The sequence below is a fragment of the Pan paniscus genome, chromosome 9, assembly GCF_029289425.2.
Source record: "Pan paniscus chromosome 9, NHGRI_mPanPan1-v2.0_pri, whole genome shotgun sequence".
NCBI classification, from domain to species: Eukaryota; Metazoa; Chordata; class Mammalia; order Primates; family Hominidae; genus Pan; species Pan paniscus.
The window spans coordinates 87,397,405-87,420,158 of record NC_073258.2 but is presented as its reverse complement, the minus strand read 5'-3'; the positions used below and the strand labels follow the sequence as shown (position 1 = coordinate 87,420,158).

The 22,754-nt window shown below is 44.9% G+C and overlaps 1 protein-coding gene across 3 annotated transcripts in view; it reads left to right on the top strand.

The window, feature by feature from the left end:
- ME3 (malic enzyme 3) overlaps positions 1 to 22,754 on the top strand; it is a 246,150-nt gene that overhangs the window by 175,040 nt on the left and 48,356 nt on the right. For all 3 annotated transcript variants that reach the window (XM_034933504.3, XM_003832990.6, XM_055093833.1), the window contains exon 6: positions 9,369 to 9,472. In XM_034933504.3, the coding sequence (XP_034789395.3) occupies positions 9,369 to 9,472 (104 nt within the window). The remainder of the gene's footprint in view (positions 1 to 9,368; positions 9,473 to 22,754) is intronic.

Genomic DNA, 22,754 nt, shown 5'->3' with positions numbered 1-22,754 from the left:
ATGAGTTTTCTTTCAGGCTATTAACCATTCTTCCATAGTGTCGGTTTAATAGCTACCTGGTGTATCCTAATTTACATAAGAAAACCGCCGCAGTTGGGCACTTAGGTTGTTTCTAGTCTTTTAAAATATAAACTGTGCTCTGATACCCATTTTTGCAGATGAGTCTTTGTCCCTATCTCTGAGTATTTCCTTAGGATAAATTTCTAGAAGTAAGTATTGAAGCAAAAGGAATGGTCATTTTGTAAATTCTTGATTCACGGTGTCAAGAAGTTATTCTTATTTGCATTCTGCAGTGATTTCTCTTAAGAAAATTTGCCAAGACTCTTTACATGGCCTTCCTCTTCCCTAAACACAATGCATCCCCATTTCTTTTCTTTTCTTTTCTTTTTTTTGAGACAGACTCTCCCTCTGTTGCCCAGGCTGGAGTGCAGTGGCGTGATCTCGGCTCGCTGCAACCTCTGCTTCCCTGGTTCAAGCAATTCTCCTATCTCAGCCTCCTGAGTAGCTGGGATTACAGGCATGTGCTACCACGCTCAGCTAATTTTTGTATTTTTAGTTGAGATGGGGTTTCACCATGTTGGTCAGGCTGGTCTCAAACTCCTGACCTCAAGTGATCTGCCCGCCTCAGCCTCCCAAAGTGCTGAGATTGCAGACTTGAGCCACTGCACCCAGCCCAGGCATCCCCATTTCAAACAAAAGCAAGCACTTTAGATCCTAGTAAGGAATGATGCTTATTCAGGCTTCATCTGCAGATACGATCAAATGATGGAATGGTGGGCAGACCTTGCTTAACAGCTGGGAAATCCTGGGGGTGGGAATAAGATGAGGGAGAGCAAGAAAGTGGGAAAACTATTGGATTGGGACCTTGGTTCCCAGTACCATGACGAGCCAGGGACCTTGGTTCCAGTACCATGATGAGCCAGATAAGTCATTGCACCTCCTTAGACTTAATTGCCTTTCAGTATATTGAGAGACTAGACCAGAAAGTTACTAAGCATCCTTCAACCTCTAAAACCACCTGGTCTCCATGTGTCTCCTCACCAGCTCAGGAGACAGGAGGTTAGATATGGATACATGCTTTACAGCTGCTCATCAAAACCAGTCTTCAAGTTTTGCTCTGCACAGCAATGCCCTTCCCCCAGCCAGATATCTGAGTTTTGCTGAAATTGTCTTTTGGCCTCACAGAATGCTTCTTTGCAGGCATGGATGAGCGCAGCAAACTTTGTTTTATTCTTCCTTTCCAACACCTCCTGCTGTGTTCCAGCTGGATTTAATTGAGACCTTCATTCCTTCTAAAAGCTGGCCTTAGGCAAGAATTGGAACAGATTGAGTTTGATTCTGAGGCCACTGCATCCACTGGAAGGGTGCTGTCTGCCCTGGTGCATTGGGATCCTTTGTCATTGAAGGTCCAGCACTCAGCAATGATATGCTGAAGTTTAGAGCTGGCTCTAACTTGTAACAAATCCACCAGAAAAAATGACTGGAAAGTAGCAGTAATTGTGGATCAAGCCCTTTTTATGGACCACTCAGTTTAAGCCTTGCAATAACCCTGTGAGTGGAGCATCTATCATTACCCTCTTTTTTACAGCATAGGAAACTGAGGCCCAGAGAGTTTTATTTGCCCAAGAAGATCTGCTAGAAGCGGCAGGGCTAGGAGCCGAATCCAAGTTTGTGCTCCTCTCCCCACATTACACCTGTGCCTAATTTCTGTTGCTTTATAAGTAAAGATTATTTCTTGATTTTTAGAATTTTTATTGCTAAAATGAATTTAGAACATTATTCAAAATTTTAAAGAAAAAGGAAATGGTATTTCTCCCACAATGCTGCATTTGTGTTTCTTTCCAAAATTTTTCTATGCCTATACATAAAGATAGTTATTACCTAGGTGTAATCATAATGTAATTTTGTTCTAATTTTTTCCATTAAGATTATTTTGTGAACACTTTGCCTTATTTAATAAAAGTTTATTGAGTGTTTAGTGGGTATCAGGCACCCTGCTGAGCCTGAGGGTGATAAATGAGGATCAGCCTGAATAGAATGTTCTAGTTGTCAGTGTTTCAACACTGTCACCTAATTGGTCACTTTAATGAGTCGCGTGTCACATCTACTCAAAGCGTCTGCTTCTCCTTCTGGTGCTTTAGGCCTCTAGAATCACCTCTCCCTCCTGGATGTGGAGGGGAGAGAACCTTCCCTAGGTCTGATCCTTATGTCAGGGAGGGACCAGAGTACCCCTGTCTAGGAGGAGGGAACATGCCCTGATCTGCCCTCCTATGTGCCCCGGGGGTGAGAGGAAGCAGTTCCTCCCCAGTATATTATTCTCCCAATTTTCAGATAAGGAAACTGAGACTGAAACATGTCAACTACTTACCTCAGGTCCCACAGCTCTAAGTGTCAGAGCTGGGATTGGAACCCAGCTGTCTGGCTCCACAGCTGCCTTGCCCACTGTGGTGCACTGCTCCAAGGGGTCAGGTGTTTGCATTATAGACTGGGAAATGGGGGCCGAGAATGAGTGTTTCACACAGGCAGGATCCCATGGACACTCAGGATCAAGTCAGAGGATAGCAATGCTGTTTACACCATCCTCCCCTCCAGGGAATGGTGGGCCCCCTCCAGACCCACTTGAAGAAACTCAGGACACAAAATTTTCAAAGTTATAAAGTGACCAACATTAGGAAGATGGTGATTTTTCTCTTTTCAAATGGATTCACTATGTGATCTCCCAACTACGGTTCCTTTTTTTTTTTTTTTCAATGAATCCGTTTGCAAGATATTCCCCCCAGAAGTCCCAGGGCGCACCTTTTGCTCAGAGCAAGCCTGAGATGTAACAGAGGGAAGCTTGGCCTTCTACACTTTTATCTCACATGTCTGCGCAGGGAGGATGCTGTCATGAGGGTTTTTAATGTCAGAATAACTTGACCATCTGTGTGTATGTATGTCTCTATAAAAACTCCTGAGGCAACAGGAGCTTTAATCACAGTCAAAGACAACACCCCTCCAGGTTTCCTGTTGAAGGAAAACATCTGCTGTCCACAGCCCTGAAACTCTGCGTCACTTTTACCTGCCGATACCAAGGAGATTTGGAAAAATAAATATGTGGCGCCATGATCCCATGAAGAAGGGACATCCCATGATTAAGTTCCAAGGGGGTAGGGGAAGGGAGCGCCTGCTCAGCCTTCCATCATGGCTACGTGTGGATTGGATTTATTTTGTTTCATCCACATGCAGCCAGTCACAGACTATTCAGGTTAGAAGGGGCCTGAGTACCATCTCGTTCAACCCCCTTGTTTTACATGGGAAACGAGGCTCAGAGCAGAAAGCGCTTCCCCAAGGTTTGACTCCAAACCCAGTGCTCATCCCACCCTGTGCTAAGGCAGGGTGGGGGAATCCCGGGGGATGGAGCTTGGCTTTAAAATGACCCTGCTGAGCCTTGGAGATCTTCTCTTGGCAGAAGTCTTGAGCCTCTATGAATTCACCTCAGAAGGAGATGCTGTGTGCTCTTCTGGAACTGAAGAATGGGTGGAGGGAGGGGAGTCATGTTTGGTTTGGGAAACAAACATGGGAGCAGATCATTAGCAGAGTCTGGTAAATAGTGCTTTGGATGTTATTGGATTGCCAAGGAAGCATGGAGTTGACAACCAAGCTGGGTATTGCAGGGTTTCTTCTACCTTGCAAGATTATCATTATTCAGCATTCACCATGTGGTGCCATCATAGAGCTCACTCTCTACACACGTGTAACCCATGAGGATGCCCTTGCTAGGATCTTTGTAGCTTACCCCAGGCTTAGCTGAGTTTCCCAAGGAATGAGTGGTAGGTGGGACTGCCACTGTGAGGAGAAAGCATGCTGTGCCCACAGCGTGAACCCAATCCCGTGACCTCCCAGACCCCCAGGTTCCCTAAGTAACATCACAGAATGCCTGTTGCTATGCAAGATAAATATTTTTTCAACCAGGAGGTTTATCTGTCTTCCAGCTGAAATCCAGTGCTCACTGATATGGGCAGTGAAGAGGAGGAAACCATTTCTTTTTCCATGACATTTTGTCTCCAAGAAAAACCTTACAGGAGGCAGAGCTGGGCAAACAGCCATAGAGAGCACATTCAACCCTCTAACTCCCACAGCAGAGGAGATCGTTCTGCTTCACCCACTTTGAATAAAGGCCTTCACCTAAAATTATAATCATTGACTTACTTGGTTCCAAAGGGGACTTAGTAACTATCTAACAGAGGGGAAAGATTTAGTCACTCAATATTTAGGTGCCAGGCAAACACTGAACACTGAAGTATGGAAGTGAATAAGCCTGGTCCCCAACCTGGGAAGAGTCCTGGTCTAGAAACCATGATTTCTGCCTTGTTGTTTCCACAAATGTGTTTTGTGACTTTGTGCAGCTAATTTATTCTTTCCAACCTTCAAAAACTCATTTGGAGGAAGCAGAACCAAGTGATTTCTAAGACCTTCTTAATTTTTAATTCAGCATCTCCTTAGCCCAGTCCCAGGACTCTGCAATCATATCACTAAATGCTTCTCAAGGGCTTATGTGTGCCATCACTGTACAATTAGCTGGGGAGATGCGGATGAATGAGGAGCTCAAAGAGCTTGCATTGTGTGATAGAAATCATTATTCCCTATTTAACAGAGAGCAGAGAAAAGTTAAATACCTTCCCCAAAGCCACAGAGCTAGTCAAGTGACAAAGCCTCAATTCAAACCCAGGTCTATCTGATTTGAAAGCCTAGAGCCCCTTTGGGCCCTACTGAGGATGCTCAGAGGGGAGCATCCTGACCACAGCCACCAGGACCAGCAGTGTCCTTTCCCCTGCGGCACATTGCCTCCAAACTTGAAGATTCCTCTGCCTCTGTAGATAGGGTTACCAGATTTAGCAAATAAAAATACAAGACACCACTGACATTTAAATTTCGGAGAAGCAATTCAACATTTTTTAGCATAAGTGTGTTCCATGTAATACATGGGTCACACTTAATTCTAAACATTTCTTTTTAATTATTGCCTATCTGAAATTCAAATTTAACTGGGCATCCTGTATTTTATCTGGCAATACTGTCTGCTGAAATCTTCTCCTCTAAACACCTATAAAGAAGTCCAGACAGAGGAGGACTGCAAGGAGGGGGTCCAGGCAGGTTACTACTCCTACCCCTTGCTATCAGGCATTCTTATATCTGAATCAGTTGGCGGATACAGAGCAGAATGTGGGCTTCTTGTTCCATGTTGTGCCAAGTCAGCCATAGGAGCTCTGCCCACTACTGTTTTAGAGAAGCCATTTCCACTCCTGCTAAAGGAGAACCAGTTGACTAGAGATGTATACACAGCCTTTCCTCTGAACTCATTCCAGCTCTCCCCGTTCCCCAGCCCGGTCTGCAAGTCAAGAGTCTGGACCTTCCCAGCCACTATTGACCTCCTCCAGGAGGACCCGGCAGAGGGTGAGGAGCTGCCCCTTGGCTCCCTGGTTCCCTGGCCCCCACAATATCAAGTGATGGGACGAAGAGGATGCTTCGTCATGAGACCCAGTCGAAGCTCAATCTCAGGGTAGCTACTTTCTGGTTCTGTGAGCTTGGGCAGTTCATTTAAACCCTTGAACTCCAACTTCCTCTAAAATGGGATGAGAAGAGGTCAGACTATTAGAAGGAACAAATGAGTGAATTACATGAAAGCTCTATACAAACATAAGAATCTATTTTTTAACGTCATATCCATATGGGAACTTTTTTTCATTTTTTGTGGTTAAAGTATCTGAGACATAGAACATTTTATTATGAAAGCAAAATATAAGGACTTTTTAAAAGCTTTTTATAGTCACCCTTGTATCTCAGCAGTATCTCATTATGGTTGACCTTTGATCTTTACTGCAGTATACTGAGAAATTTTTTGAAAATCTAAAAATCCCTTAGTGCCACTGGGGAACTTAACTTACCCCAGAAACTGCATATGCAGGATTGAGAAATTCACTCTATGCTGCCTGATGCACTAAGATTCAAATCTGTGACTTGGCAACATTCCAAATTATAACTCACCATGGACCCTTTTAATCTTTGTAAGAACTGCCAAAGTGAATGTTTTCTGCCAATGCCAAGAGTAACACTATTTTCAGTCATTTTTATGTATGTCCTTCTAAGCTCTGTATGTATGTGCTTCAGAGAATTATAATTATGATATCTGTGTAATTTTGTATCCTGTTTTTTCCACTTTAAATAGTCTCTTACAAATTTGTCCAGGTGACTGCAAAGTCTTAAAACCACCAATTTTAATTACTGCCTAGCTATTCATCATGTTACTCTACTATCATTTATCATTTCTTCTTTCTGGCTGTTTGATGCTTCTAAGTGACCTTTGATGGTCACTTTGAAGGTAGCATGTGGAAGGGTAGGCACCATGTATGCACCACTTTCACCCTTTAGGTCCCCCCTACTGACACACACACGCACACACCCCTATCAGTGAAGAATCCTAAACAGTTTCAAGGGTGTCCAATCCAGGGGATTAGGAGAGTGAGAGAGGAGGCCAGGACCCACCATCTTTCTAAATGTAAACCTGTGGTATCTTTGACAAAGTGCTAAACCCAGCTCAGATCTTACGTGTACCCAGGACTTGGGGTGAAGGGTTAACAGATAATTCCTGTTCTTTTCTGTCCCTTAAACTACACCCTCCCCCACACCTAATACAGTGATATGAAAGCAGTATGGACCCAGAACAGTGTCCTTAAAAAGAAAAACTGATTCTTGTTGGTATGCAGAAGAGCCACCCATGCAGCATGACTGAGTGCTTAAGACCACAGACTCTGGACCCAACAGCCCAGCTTTGAATCCTGACTCCTGCACTTACAAGTCCAAGGTCTTAAGCAGGCTGCTTCACCTCTCTGTGTCTTGTTGCCTCATTTAAAAAATGGGGGAAACGATGAGACCTACCTCTCGGGTCCTTTGAGAAATAGATGAGTGAGAAAGGTACTGGGGAGACACCTGTGAAGAATAAAGGGGGAGGGAGTGGGAGGAGTTGGGGGTGAGTGGGGCCTTCAAACTCTAGTACAGGTCAGACACCTGTGAAGGGAGAGCAGAACGGAGTGAGGACTGAGTAAGAGAGCCCAGGGAGAGTCTCCCCAGCTCAGTCAGGCCAGTGAGAAGTTCCTGCCCCAGCAGAGTCTCGGTTGGGCAGGAATGGTTTCCCCCACACCCCCTCCATGCTCAGTCATTAAGCAATCCAGGGAGAGTGTGGCGGCTGAAGGCTGTCCACCAATTGCCCTCCCTCAGCAGGTTCCCTTAAGATAGTTCTGAGCCACATACCTCCATGGCTGATACAACCTCACTGGGTTAAGTAAAGCACTTAGGGCAGTACATGACACATTGGAGGCACTGTGAAAGCTAAAACTGCTACCACTGTTTTATAGCATATGTTATAATTCACCAAGCTCTTTCATATATATTTTTCCACTTGATCATCACAATCATCCCCATGCAGCCCCTATTTTATCCCCATTTGATAGATGAGAAGAAGCCTTCAAGAGGCCCCACGACTTGCCCAAAGTCACACAGCTCGCTGTGGTGGAGGTGAGACTTGATTGTAAGCCCCCGAGGGTCGGAGTGTAGGCCCACTGGTCCTTATCTTTGTGTCCTGCAGCAGCAGTTCAGATGGAGATGAAGACAACACAAAATCCTGTTCTCTAGGAACTTATATTTTTGGTGAGTTAGACAAAAAAGTAGATAATTCCAGGAAACTAACCCATGGAATTACCTCCCATTTCCCAAATACACCAGGTATTTCCTCCTCCTGCCTCCAGCCCTCAACCTTTCCTTGTGCTGTCTTCTCAGCCTGGAGGCCCACCTGCTGAAATCTGCCTATCTCTTCCTACCTGACCATTTTCTCCATGACACAATCCCAATCTGCCCCCCAAAGGGAATTTCTTCACTCATCACTGTGCCTCCATGTGCCACACTTTGTTCCAAACCAGCGTCACTCTGCCCTGCAGTATAATGTGTCTGTTTACTCAGCAGCCACCTGTCAGCACCTAGAAGGCAACAATCATTCCTTGCTCCTCTACAAATCCCCCACTGGGCCCAGTGTCAGCAATAGTACATGAGAAATAAATGTGTCATGCATGAATGAGTCCACTGACTCTGTGTAGGGGTGGCAGGAATGGAAGACGTGGGAAGTTGGCCAGCAGGAGTGGTCATCCACACCAACGCAGACACAGATAACCCAATAGCGTATGACTGCTGTGATGGAAGGAGCTGCAGGAGGTGGGGTGGAGGGGCCCTGAACACAGGCTAGGTGTTAAGGTGAGCATCTCTCTTGAACTGAAATTCCTGGTTGTTTCATTCTATGCTTGTATCCCCAGGGCCCAGCACAATGTGAGGCACATGGTAGGTATTCAGTAAGATTTCAAGGAGGGAGGGAGAGAAGTAAGAGAGGAAGGGGGAGGAAAAGAGAGGAATGGAAAGGAAAGGAGGGTGGGTTGGTTTTCTAACATGAGTCCAGACCAGGGACTCTGGATGCGACCCAATACTTCAATGAAGATTCTGCCTGAAGTCAGCTACAGTGGTTCTCAACCGGTGACAGTTTTGTCCCTAAGAAGACCTTTGGCAATGTCTCAAGACATTCATTTTTTCTTTTTTTTTTGAGACAGGGTCTCATTCTGTTGCCCAGACTAGAGTGCAGTGGCACAATCATGGCTCACTGCAGCCTTGGCCTCCCAAGGTCAAGTGAGCCTCCTGCCGCAGCCTCCTGAGCAGCTGGGACCAAAGACACACACCACCATGCCCAGCTAATTTTTAAAAATTTTTTGTAGAGATGGGGTCTCACTGGGTTGGCTAGGACAGCCTCAGACTCCTGGGCTCAAGAGAACCTTCCACCTTGGCCTTCCGAAGTGCTGAGATTACAGGCGTGAGCCACCGCATCAGGCCTTGAAGTCATTTTTGATGGCCACAACTGCGAGTGTTACTGGCATCTAGTGGCTAGAGGCCAGAGATGCTGATAAATATCCTACAGTGTGCACGTCAGGCCTCACGTTAAAGAATTATCCCAGCCAAAATGTCAGTAATGCCACTGTTGAGAAATCCTGAAATAACCCTAAAGCCTGCAGACAGAAGTTGAAAGACTGTGTCTGACAGAGGCTTGCCTGGTTCAAAGCATCCTTGGTTTCCAAAATGAGGACCATCTAAGAGTCCACCCTCAATCACTGGCTTAGCCTCCAGACCCTTTCAGAAATGACACCTGGGCGGGGGGGATCCAGTTACCTCCTTACTCCCCTCTCTCCTCCCACCTTCTGGTTCTTCCCAATAATCCTGGATACTTGTTGGAAAAAAAAAAAAAAAAAAAAACAGGAACACCGGGAGTAGGCTCAGTCAATGGGTGCTGTCTGTTCCAGGAGCTGCTCAGAGACCCTCTGTACATCGGCCTGAAACACCAGCGCGTGCGCGGGAAGGCATACGATGACTTGCTGGATGAGTTCATGCAGGCTGTGACAGACAAGTAAGTGGACCAGTCTGTCCCTTTTGAAAGAGGACTTTTAAGAGATGCCGTGACTAAAGTCAACACTGGTTTTGGCTGATATACAAAGTAAAGGCAGTAGATGCATGCTTTTCCAGGAATTCTGAAAATTCCAACTTGACCCCTAGGAGTGATAAGACTGGACACCAAATGGGCTCATTCTCTGAGAGAATCTCTGGGAGCAGTGAGGGGAGGGAATGAGAGGGTTGATGGCTGAAGGCTGTGATCTGGACGTAGTTAAGTATCATTGTCCCAGGAGAAAAACCCCCTTGGCCTGAGCTGTTTAGGGTTCTCAGCACAATTAGGGATGTTGCAAGTGATGGAGGAAAGATGTGTGCCCTTCTGATGAAATGGTTTTGGAAGGCAGCTTGTCACATTTGGTTATTTTCCACCTCTATGTGAGAACAAGGAAGTGTTAATGAGGCACTGTGGCAGACCACACGGGCTCTGGGCCTGCAAGATTTATGAGGTGTCATCTCTTCACTGGGGAAGCTTCACAGTACTGGCAGCTTCCACCCCACTTGCCTGCCCCATCTGTCTGCCATCGTGGCCACCCGCTCACACTGCTGTGGCTGACGTGCCGCTGGGATGGAGGCCTGATGACAGCCCTCACACACCCATGTTTACTCTGAGAGAAGAGCTGGTCAAGCCAGAGTTTCAGCAGCTCAGTGGGCCTCTGAAGACAAAGCATGTTCCCCTCTCACTTGCAAATCTCCAGCCTTCTTGCTGCCTGAAGATTGCACAGGTTTGGCAGAGATGGCCTGCCCATCCTTGGCAAAGTGCTCCCTTGTCCAAGCTCAGCTTCTCCAACCAGAACAGTGGGCTGGAGCCCACAAACTCTGCACAAAGTCTCATCTGGGTGGGCTTCAGGGGTGGGCAAACTGGAATTTGACCTTTGACCCCTCCACTTTTCAGATATGTGACCTTGGGCAGGTTACTAAACTTTTCTGGGTTTCCTTATCTGGAGATAAGAAAAGAGTTTTGTTGGTGTTGTGTTTTGTTTTTTAAGATGAGAGCAAAATAATATTGTGGTTATATAAGGTGGAAATGATCCTGTCAAAAGACAAAATGAATGATGGACTGTAGGATAGGGGGAAAAAGTCCTTGAGTAAGCAAGCAGGAAAAAGGATCCAGTGCACACCTGAAGAGCTTAGTCTTGGAGCACAGAAAATCATCCACAGGGAGAAAGGGAAGGCAGAGTACTGGGCACTGATGGGGCAGGTGGGTAGATGTGGTGGTGGGAGCGAGGGGGAGTCCCATCTGCTTGAAGACAAGGACATCAGCATAGAGTGAGGATGGGGACGTTTAAGGATAGAGGAAGTGGGACCTAGTTATCTAGGAGAGTGGGAGAATGTCCAGACTGGGAAGCTGGATCATGGTCACTGGGCAGCTCTCTGGGCCCCCTTGGGGTTACTTTTTATGAATTTAACTTAAGCTAGTTAACCTGTTTCTTGCTTCCTCAAGCCAGGTTCAACTGTCTGGGTCCAAGGGCAGGAAGACGAAGAGAACAGGGTGTAATGAGGGTTGGGGATTTTGCCAGGCAAGAGAAAACGGGAAAGAGCAAGGAGTTGAGAGTCTATTCAAGGGAATGATTATAATTGTATCATGAGCTCTAGGCTGGGTAAAAGGGGAGAGAATGGGAGGACGTGGTAAAGGGGAGGGACAAGGGACAGTGAAAGGGTGATCAATGGATAGTAAGTCCTGGGGAGGTTTAGAAACTGTTGAGTTGGATAGTACGTGGAATAAGCTGGAAAGAAAGGAGGTGGTGATCAGAAAGTTAGATGTTTGCAGCTAAGATTATGGAGGAAGGGCTGCTATTGGGATATGGCCACTAAATAAAGCAAATTCAAGGGTCAGCTGCATTAATAGAGGCATAGCATCTAGGACAAGGGAGGTGAATGTCACAATTCATTATCTCCATTTCAGAAATCCTGAATACCACATCCAGTGCTAGAGAAGCTACACTGAGGGTTAAAAATTACCTAAAGTGCTTTTGGAGTGCAATAACTACGATAGTGAAGAGAACCAAAAGCTGAGCCTGGTAGAGAGAAGACTCAGAGACTGCTCTGTCTATGTCAGGGACGTGCTAGTACCTCCAGATTCTAAAAGCTCTTCTTTCAGAAGAGAATTGGACTTGTTTGTATGTATCTACATGGAAAAGAACCAATTGGTGGGATGCTAAAGGAAGCACTTTTCAGCTCAAAATAAATCAGGGCTGTCTCACATTGCACTGGACTGTCTGTGGGAATGAGTTCCCTGTCACAGAAAGAGTTCAAGGATAGGTTGCATGGCTTATTTGTGGTGATATTATAGGAAGGAATTCAAGCATCAGATGTTCTTTAAGCTGCCTTCCCACCCCAGTATTCTATTCTAACCTCTTAAAAAAATCCTCTGTAGCCAACCGGATAGGTATTATTATTCCCATTTTATGCAAGAGAAAACTGAGACTCAGAGAGGCCAAGTTAGCTATCTCAGGTCACACAGTACCTGTCAGGACTACAAGCTGAACCCAGGACTACTGACTCCAAGTACAGACTCTTTCTACAATGCTGTGTCACCTGTGGATGAAAAGAGAAGGGAATGAAATTGGCTTTGAAAGCCCACTTTTTGCTTCCTGTTTCCAGGGCTCACTGCTTATCTAATGAGTCAGTAATCATTCTGTGATTCCCCAAAGAAAAGTATTGCTATTCGTGTGAGAAGGTTAAATAAACTAGGATGTAAGAAGCTGTTCAAACTATCATCAAAATCAGTTCACAGTTTTACAGATACACACACACAGGCAGTCCGGGAGAGCGGGGGGGATCCTTGGGGAGGGGCATGTGTCAGCCAACAGGAATGTGTCATTAAACAGAAAACATGATGGATTGATGGTTGGTTGTTTTGACTTTCTAATAAGCTATAGCAGATGTTTCTGTGGATACTGTAGGTGGGGAATGAGCTGGTCTCCCCAAGCACTCTTGGGAATACAGTAGCTCCAAGACAGAATGCCCAGCCTGGGGGTGAGTCAGGAGTTCCAGAGTCAAACACAATGTATTTTAAGAAAGAACCTTGGGAAATGTTGACTCCTGCTTTCAACGTCCTCGTCTCTGTCCAAACATCCTGCTAATAAAAAGCTCCACCTTCCTACCCCTACCCACTAATGGGGATGTATGTTAAGATTTTTTGGCCTGAAATAAACTTACTATGGCTCAGTTCCTGCCGTGGAGCTTGGCCACTGAGGAGAACCTGCCAGGACAGAAGGAATCTCCATTTAGTCTGTGAACCACAGCAACAGACAGCTGGGAGTGTCCTTCTCAAAGCTGAGACAAAGACTGATGGCAAGGACTGATTGCCCCACTCTTCCCACTCTTTCCCTGTCATGCAGTGGATGGGTGCATTGTACCCGGGCACCACCTCCTGCTGTCACGAGTTTTCCCTGATGGTTTCCATTCACATTTTTCATTTCTGTTACTTACAGTAGCAAGGATGGGAGTTGACTGTGTTCTGAGTTTGCACCTGGAGCCCTAACTCTGTCTGATAATTGGCCTGGGCTAGACAGAAGCTTGATGTCAGCAGCAGCTTTGGCCTTTAGGCAGGCCAGGAAAGGAAATCACCCGCTTCTTCCCTAGTTCCCAAACCCTAAATACAGGGATTCTTAAGCTGCTTAGATGAGAGTGTTAAAGAAGGGAAATAATAAATAAACCTTTTTAAAAAGTCATCTACTTTTTAGCTCTAGGAAAATTTTTTTTTTAGTCTCTCCATTTTTTTGTCTCTGTGCATTCATTCATTCTTTCTCTCTCTCTCTTTCCCCTCACCATAAGCACACACACACACACGTAATCCCTGAGATACACACCATATTGGAAATCACAATTTCTCTATTAGTGCTCTTTGTAGAAACTTCTAGTTTTCAGAGAAATTCAGACAGCCCTTGGCCTCTCTGATATCTGGAGCCAGTTACCACAGGCCCACTCCTTAATGTTACCTTCCACACTTGATGTGAGCCCCTGTCCTTCCAGAGCCAACCCCGCTTGCTCCAGCATTCATTCTCTGTGTCACTTCAACCTAAATGGGACTCCTCCCATTCCATCTCTCCTCTGCTACTCATCCCACTTGTTTCTACCTTTACATTTGGACGGCTACCCTAAAGGTTTCTGTTCAAATATACGTACTGTCAAAATGACTAGATGTCTCTACTGTGCCCTGATCAGATTTACAGGGATCAAAGGAATTGTTACTTGTCGGGCCTTTGTGCAGAGCAGAGCACCAAAGTTAAAGCTAAAAACAAGGAGATAAGATTCCAAGACTGTTCACTTGCCTCTTGATCTGTGGTGTCAAGGAACACATCTGTTTCTTTTGCTGTGTTAAAAAACTATCCTAAATCTTACTGGCTTAACATTTTATTTGCTCTTGATTCTTGGAAGCTGAACTGACTCAGCTGGAGTGATTCTTCTCCTGGTCTTGCCAATGGTCACACATATGGCTGCTTTCAGCTGGCTAACTAGCTGGGAGCGGGCTCAGCTGGGACACTGGAAAGGTCGGGCTCCTCTGTTTTTCCATTGAGTCTTAGGGTCTCTCCTTCTTCACATGGCCTCTTCTCTTCACAGAGATAGCTGAACGTTTTACATGATAGTCTAGGGCTCCTAAGAACACAAGAGTGGAAGCTGCCAGGCCTTCTTAAGGATGAGACCTGGAACTGGAACAGTCTAACTTCCACCACATTATACTGGTTGAAGCAAATCATAGGTCCATACTAGATTCCAAGGGAGGAGGTTATACAAGGAAATAAATACTAGGAGGTATGGTGCATTGGGGGCCACCAATGTCAGAGACTGCCACACCCTATCTAGCCTGGCTAGGATGAGGAATGGGGCAGCCCTCACTATAGGAAGGCGTGAGAAAAGAATAACTCAGTTACACAGATAAGCAGGGGAATGGTATATAAAATCAATGAGCATGTCTACCTAGTACCTGCTGTACACCAGACACTGAGCCAGGCATAGTGAGCAATACACAGAGAAATAAACAGTCCTCCTCTCAGAGAGCTACATAGTCAAAAACATTTCGTATGTATCTATTGAAGTTTAGATAACCTGAGACTCTACACTTTCTTAGCCTCTAAGTGTCTGTGTAAGTCTGGAGCTCAAGAAGAGTTCTGGTGCAGAAACATAAAGTTGGGAGTTGCCAACCCATAGATAGTATTAATATCAAGGGAATGATTGAGATTTCCCAAAGAGAAGAGAATATGACTCACCATGGTTTTCTGAACTGTGTCCTATGGATAACTGCAAGTCAAAGTGCTCAACAAATTTTAGGACTAGACTAGGATATTGTTGGTAAGAATGGCAAGGAGGGTAAAAGGTTTCATTCCTTGTGCCAGCTCTGATTGCTTAGGACTCTGAACCTCTCTGGGTTCAACAGGGATGAGCGTCATGGTTGATTAGCAATGTCTGCCCTGAGCATGGAATAAGGGGTGGCAGCAGTGTGCTATCCTTTGCCCCCTTTGGAGCTGTGAGGAGCCTTGTGACCTAAGCATCTGTGACTCTGTGAGCACTCATGCCAGCTGATCCTGCAACTCCCACAACTAAATAGCAACTCCGAGGCTAAAGGAGGCTCTGGGTTATTTTTCTCCAGGTGTTCAGGATATTTCAAGAGCTAAAGTAGGCCTCTATTTTAGTCCACATGAAGCTGCAGCTGCTTCTTCTGAGTTACAAAAACATGCAGGAATATGCTCTCTTGGGTACACTCCACCCCCACACCCACTCCCAATACACTCTGGAGCAAAGCAGTGGGTCTAATAAAAGTAGGCATGCTAATACTGACCTATGGTTCCTAAATCTGGCTTTGCTTCTGAGTCATCAAGGAAACTTGTCAAGAATACAGACTTCAGGCTCCTATGCCACAGAAGGCCTGGGTTGAGACCTGGACATCTGTATTTTTGAAGCTGTCCTAATGATTCTGATAGAGCTGTGCAAAGACTGAAATTTGAGAAACTCTTCGGCTGAGCACAGTGGCTCACACCTGTCATCTCAGCATTTTCGGAGGCCAAGGTAGGAGGATTCTTTGAGGCCAAGAGTTCAAGACCAGCCCAGGCAACATAGTGACACCCCCGTCTCTCAAAAAAAAAAAAAAAAAATCAGCTGGGTGTGGTGGCACTCGCTTTTATTGCCAGCTACTTAGAAAGCTGAAGCAAGAGGATCACTTAAGCCCAGGGGTTTGAAGCTGCAGTGAGCTATGATGGTATCGCTGCACTCCAGCCTAGGCAACAGAATGAGACCCTCTTAAAAATAAAATAAAATAAAAAGAGAAACTAATGGACCACATCCCCAGAAGAGGCAACTTGTGCGGCCCCAGCTCCTCCCACTTTCAGAGTCAGACTGAAGCCCAAGGTGAGGGTGTAAGGACCAATACACAGAGACTTTCCACAGTTTTATCAGCAGGGACCTACATTAGGAAAGACCCAGTGTGTTCTCTGAGCTCACCCTGCCATGGAGGTCTACCTTGCAATACACCTACAGCTCTGGCAGCTTCCTTTTAGTCTGGAAACTTCCCAAGCAGAGCTGTGCCCATTGTTTCTGCTGGAATCCCCTTTGCCCTGAGGAACTTCAGCTGCTTTCATGCGGGGAATAATTGCATTTCTACAGGTGGGGAAAGCACTCACACATCTGGGTACCTCGGCCCCAAAGACACATCATGGGCAAGAATCAGGCCTGCCCTTCTCCACAAGCAGGCACATGTTGGGCCTGATTCCCCACAAAGTGCCTTGACTTCATGACAGTGAAACTGCCTGCTTGGGAAGTTTCTGGACAGTGAGCTTGGAAGAGGGAGATGGCAAACTCATTAGTTAGGTAAAGACAGTGGTGACTGCCTTGTTTGGGGAATTTCTTCTAAATGGCTTCCTGTGAAAGTACACAAAATCATATCACCTTCCCAAAAAATATGCCTATTTGGGAATTTGACTCTTCAAACTGGAAAGGGTATACTTATCCCGTGAGGGAATACATTTTGCCAGCAAAGAGATAGAAACAGTAGGTACTGCAACCAAAACTCTGGGAAGTGAGCTTTATTTTCATAACAGATGAGAAAACTCATCATAGAAGCTTGAAGCAGCACTAACAAAGCATGTATCTGATCATGCATTTCCAGTGCTTCTGAATAATGACTACATATCCAACATTCTACTAGGCACTGTAATGAGATTCAAAAGAAATAAAAGACATCAGCTAGGCCAGGCGCGGTGGCTCATGCCTACAATCCCAGCAATTTGGGAGGCCAAGGCAGGTGGATCACTTGAGGTCAGGAGTTCAAGACCAGCCTGGCCAACATGGCGAAACCCCATCTGTACCGAAAATACAAAAAAAAATTAGCCAGGTATGGTGGCACACACCTGTAATCTCAGCTACTCAGGAGGCTGAGGCATGAGAATTGCTTGAACCCAGGAGGTGGAGGTTGCAGTGAGCTGAGATGGCACCACTGCACTCCAGCCTGGGCGACAGAGTGAGATTCCATCTCAAAAAAAAAAGAAAGAAAGAAAGAAAAAAAGACATCAGCTGTGTCTTCAACAACCTTACAGTCCTTCCAAGAAGACATTTTTGAATAGAAAATAATTAGGGAAGACTTCAGTACGCAACTATTTGGTGTTGACCCTCAGTTCAATGGAAATTCAGAGAAAGGGGCAATCAGGGATGACTGGGAAGAAATGGAAGTTGTACAAATTTAGGACCGAATTCAAGTAAGCAGCAGGAGAAAAAATGATGTTCCATATAGAAGGTACATCATGAGAAAAGCAAGAACACAGGAAAAGCAATGAATATACAGGGAAGGCAATGAGTATCTACAAGAATGGGCCAACTAAAAATGAATGTTCAGTGATTTTAAATAAGGTTAAATAAGAATGGTGCTGGCTACATCTATTATTTAGGTTTCTCCAGAGTAACAGAACCAATAGGATATTAGGTATTTAGATAGATGAGAGCGGATTTATTATGAGAAGTGGCTAACGTGATGATGGAGGTAAAGAAATCCCATGATATGGTGTCTGCAAGCTGGAGAACCAGGGAAACTGGTGGCATAGCTCAGTATAAATCCAAAGTGGGGCTGCTGGTGCACATCCTGGAGTCAGAAGGCCAAAGAGCCTGGAGTTCTGATGCTCAAGGGCCGGAGAAGATGGGTGTTCCAAATTCAGAAGAGAGAACGAATTCACCCTTCCTCTGCCTTTTTGTTCTATCTGAGCCATCAACCAATTGGATGGTGCCTGCCCATATGGGGTGAGGGTGAATCTTCCTTATTCAATTTACTAATACAAATACCAGTCTCTTCCAGAAACACCCTCACAAACATACCCAGAAATAATGCTTTACCAGCTATCTGAGTATCCCCTAAACCAGCCAAGTTGACACCTAAAATTAACCATCACACTAAGATAGGCCTTGCAATCCAGGCAGAAGGTCATGATTATGAGAGCTCAAAAGTGGAAGGGGCTACAGTCATCTAATCCAGTGGTTTTTAAACCAAGCTTCCCTGGGCCCCAGGACTCCAAAGAAGCATATCAGGAGTGCTAGAAATGAAATACTTTCCACCAACCATAAAAAATGTAAACCACTTGAGGAAACACTTTATTGTTTTTCATTGCCTTCTATATCTGGTTTCTGCTCAATATTTTATTAAAGAATTATTCTGCTAAAAATGTTTGAAAATTACCAATCCACAAAATACCTTATTTGGGACTTGATGTAGTGAGCAATAGGGAGGCATGGTAGGTTCTTGAGCAACAAAAGTATTGTATTAAAATTGACAAGATGTGGGAAGAGATTAGAGGCAGAACCCATAACAATGCCCCAATTCAAATTCTGCCTTCCCTAGGGAAATCTACTCTGACCAGCCTGGCCTGATACTCTTGCCCTGACTGTAATCTTACTGGCTGTAGAATTCATTTGCTAATTAATTAATCATGCACTGCATTGTGACATCTCTGCTAAAATGGCCTATTGCTTTTCTTTAACCTTTTTTTTTTTTTTTTTTTTGGTCCTTAGGCTTTCATTGTCAGAGGAGAGATTGGGCAAAGATGAGTCTGGACTGTTGTAGAAGGGTTCAAGAACTGGCATGGATGACCTTTATAGATCATTCCTATCTCAGGGCCTATGACTCAGTAACATCTCTACCAATGGTAGTTCCTAGGAAGTGTGGCTTTACTTGTGCAGTAAATGGTGAGGGTGGGAGTTGGTTGATTGGTGGGTGGTCAAAAGTCCACACCAGGCTAGCTACCAATTAGAATAGACTGAAGGCTATGAATCTGACCACATCTGAGGAAGCACAGAGGAAGGAAATTTGGCACTCATTCTGGCTTGTCTTGACTCTGAAGGAGCAGAACAGTTTCCCAGTTTCAGCCTGATATGGCTCATTGTTGACAGTCCAGCTCCCCCATGTTCTCAGAAGAACAACAGCCAGATTTTGCATGGTGACAAACTCCTATGCATGCAAGGAATCTGTCCTGGGTCACAGGCTAGGAGACTATCAAAATGCATACTAGCACCCAACTCTCTAGGACATTTTTACTTCCATCGCACCAAGCAGACTGCATAATTGAGTGAGTTTGCAGTTCACTAGTTAAGGTCCAGCCTCAGGACTGAGGCCAAAACGTGCTGGAAGAAACTCACTGCCTCGGGATATGATTCAATGACACTAGCTGGCTATTTCCTTTTCATTTTCTCTTAGCAGCCTGATTTTATCGCTTGGTATCAAGAATAGGAACAAAATCATCCCCAGACCTGAAACTTTTAGATTATGGCAGAAGAGATGAAGGAATATAAGGGTCTTATGGGTGGCGGGGAGCAGGGATCTGATCCCTTTCAATGAATAAGTACCAATAATAACAATAATAACTCTTAATTATTTAATTGCTTACCATAAGCAGACACTGATACAAGCACTTCACACAATATTAACTTGTCTAATTCTCACAACAACTGTATGAGTTAGGTACTATTATTCACTTTATTTTAAGAGATGAAGAAACTGAAGTTTACAAAGTACAAGTACCTCATCTAAGAAAGGGGAGCCTGATTAAGACCCTACCCACTAACTGCAATTGTTAAAAGCACGAATTCTAGAGCTAGACTGCCTGAGTTCCAATCTCTTATTAACAAGCTACTTATTAACACTTATCAACGAGCGACTTAATTCATCTGTGCCTCAGTTTCCTCCTCTCTAAAATGCATTCTTAAGACTGGGAGAGTACTTATGATGGATAAATGAGGCCATCCATGTAAAATGTTTAACATACACCTGAGTGATAGTAAAAAAATCATGTTTGCTATTATTATTAATTTAGGCAGTTTCCAAAGCCATTCTCCTTTAGGCAGTGCTTCACTGTGCCCACATTCATGCATTCATGTTTGAGTTAATATATCCATTCACATGTCCAACACTGCTGTCCACAGTCCCTCACCCATCCCTCCCCTTCATTCCAATATTACTTTTCCTCTCTTCCCCAGTGCAAAACCTAGGAAGGAAAAAACAAAAACAAAAATGAAACAGCCCTAGGTGTGATCCATTTCCATTTTAGATCCCTGGTATGTGCAATTAGTAAATGCTTGGTCTTCATCCCCACCCCCAACACAGACCTATTCAGTTTTGCTCTCCCTCCTCCAGTGGACGGTGTTGTGTAGATTCATGTGTACATAGAGGGGAGCAGTATGGTCCGTGTGTTCCTGAGGGTGAGGTGTTCTTATATTTTTTTGCAGCTGTTTGAAGCTGAGTGTTACTTGGGCCTTTCAAACTCACCACTCAGAGTCAGTCACCCCCTCAAGTAACCAAACATCTTTTCATGAGACACAGTTCTCTGTACAGAAATGAGAAACAGAAGCTTGCCCAAGAGAAAGCTGCAAAATTGCTCTGAGATCACCCACTGATACTGACCTATTCAGAGGCTCCACATATAGAAGCCTTGTACTTTGCCCTCAGAGCTGGAAGGATGCCTTTGATGGCTCCAACTCCCACCCCTGTTCCTGCCGCTCCTTAAGTGTGTTGTCTTTGTTACAGAGGCAGAGCCTTCGTGCTCGCTATTTCCCCAGCCTTGAATGTCCTTTCATTTTCAGGGCTGTTTCCATCTCATCATTCAGGCCTGCAGATAGGTCCACAGCAGGCAAGGTCAAGTGTGGAGGTCTGTACAAGACAGGATGTTAGAACTGAGCGTCCTGCCAAAAGCTTAGCTGAGGTTCTGTAGCTCCAAGCTTCTCCTGTTGGTTTTAACACAACATATGCAAAGAAAAACCCCTAGGCATATAGCATCCAGACTACAAAGGAAGTTAATGAGGATTTTATTTTAATTTTAAAAGATTGTGAAAAGCTGTTAGGTCTTAGCCCCGATTGCAATGTTTCACAGGGGTGTTCACATTCTGAGTCCCTCTCAGCATAGAGGGTCACTGCTCTCTCTCTCTCTCTTTCTCTTTCTCTCTCTCTCTCTCTCTATATATATATATACTGAATATTAGGAATGCCTTCTGTGGTTCAGTCTGTATCTTAGAATTCTCATTTTCTCACTGGATCCAGCCTAGGACTTTAATCTTGCATTCTTGGAATATCTGAGCAAGAAACAACCCACTCATTTGATCCAATTTCCTCACTTTTTAGATGAGGAAACTGAGACCCAAAGAGAAAATTATTTCCCCAAGGCCAGATAATGAGAAAAGCTGTGGGAAATTAAGGAAAACTTATCCAATTATGTGCCCTCCTTCATGTAATTCATGAAATTTCCTCCAAATTTTCATTCAGGCTATATTTATCACGTGCCTTCCCTGTACCCCACAATGTGGCCAATACAAATATATTAGTTCCTTCTCACATTGTTATAAAGAAATACCTGAGACTGGGCAATTTACAAAGAAAAGAGGTGTAATTAGCTCATGGTTCTGCCGGCTTTACAGGAAGCATGGTGCCAACATCTGCTCAGCTTCTAAGAAGGCCTCAGGAAGCTTACAATCATGGCAGAAGGCAAAGCGGGAGAAGGTATATCGCATGGTGAAAACAGGAACAGGAGAGCAAAAGGGGAGGTACTACGCACTTTTAAACAACCAGACCTCATGACAACTCACTATCACGAGGACAGTACCCAGAGGGATGGTGCTAAACCATTCATGAGAACTCCTCCCCCATGATCCAATCACTTCCCCCCAGGCCCCACCTCCAACATTGGGAATTACATTTCAGTATGAGATTTGGCTGGCAACACACATCCAAACTAAATCAACAAAGAAAAGACTTGTCCTGAAGAATTCAATTTTCCCTGTGATTATAACATGGACACATAAAGTCACCAGAAAAATAGTTTAAGACCACATTCAGTTATTTGTTTTCCTATTTATTCATGTATTCATCCATCCATTTATTAATTCATTTATTGAATATGGCAAGAAGTCAGAAGTAGACTTTGCTGTCAAGGAATTTATAAACTACAAGGGAAATTCCCAAATAATTACTGCTGGGTTTGCATACATTTAATGTGTACGCAGCCAATGGCCTTGCCTGCAGTGTTGATCAAGGTTGATAAAGGGCATAAGGTGATCAAAAGATCTGGGACATTTACTTGGACTTTAAAAGTCATGACCTTATTCCCAGGAAAGCGCTAGCAACTGAAGAGAACACTCAGAACGGGCCTCATTAATCAAAAAACCTTCATGGAGGACACCCGTGGCCTCATGCCAACCTGATATGCACAATCTAAGGACAAATATGGGCTGACATAAATGCTGAAGCCCCCAAGCCAGCCAGTTGGTTGGTGGCCAAGAAAAGTGCATGGGCTTTATAAGCAGGAGGTTGAGGAGTGAGTTGCCATGTCCTAGAGGAAAACCTTTGTGTTACCACTGACCTTTGGGAGGTTGAGAGGTCAGCAGGTCAGCCAACATCCCCTCCCCAGCACTGAGATTTCTGGCGCCATTTGGTGTGCTTGCCCCGGAACTCAGACAAACAGGGAAAATCAGGAGGAAAGCCAAGCTGTTCCTGAGTGTTTTCTGTCTGGCCAGGACTTGCCGTCAGAGCTGTGACTGAGGAATGGCCACATTATCCTGGGACTTTTGCTTAGAAGTTACTGCTTCCTGTGACTATGTTGCGAGTCAATGGGAGTTTTCCCCCTTAGGCCAGAATCCCAGTCTCAGGAGCCTGCCAGTCTGGCTGCCAGACCCCAGCACACCAGGGAATCTCCCAGTCTGGGAGCTGGGAAGGGAAGGGCCTCAGAGGTCCACCCTCACATCATGGGCTGAAATCCCTTCCACGACTTCCGTGCCAAGTG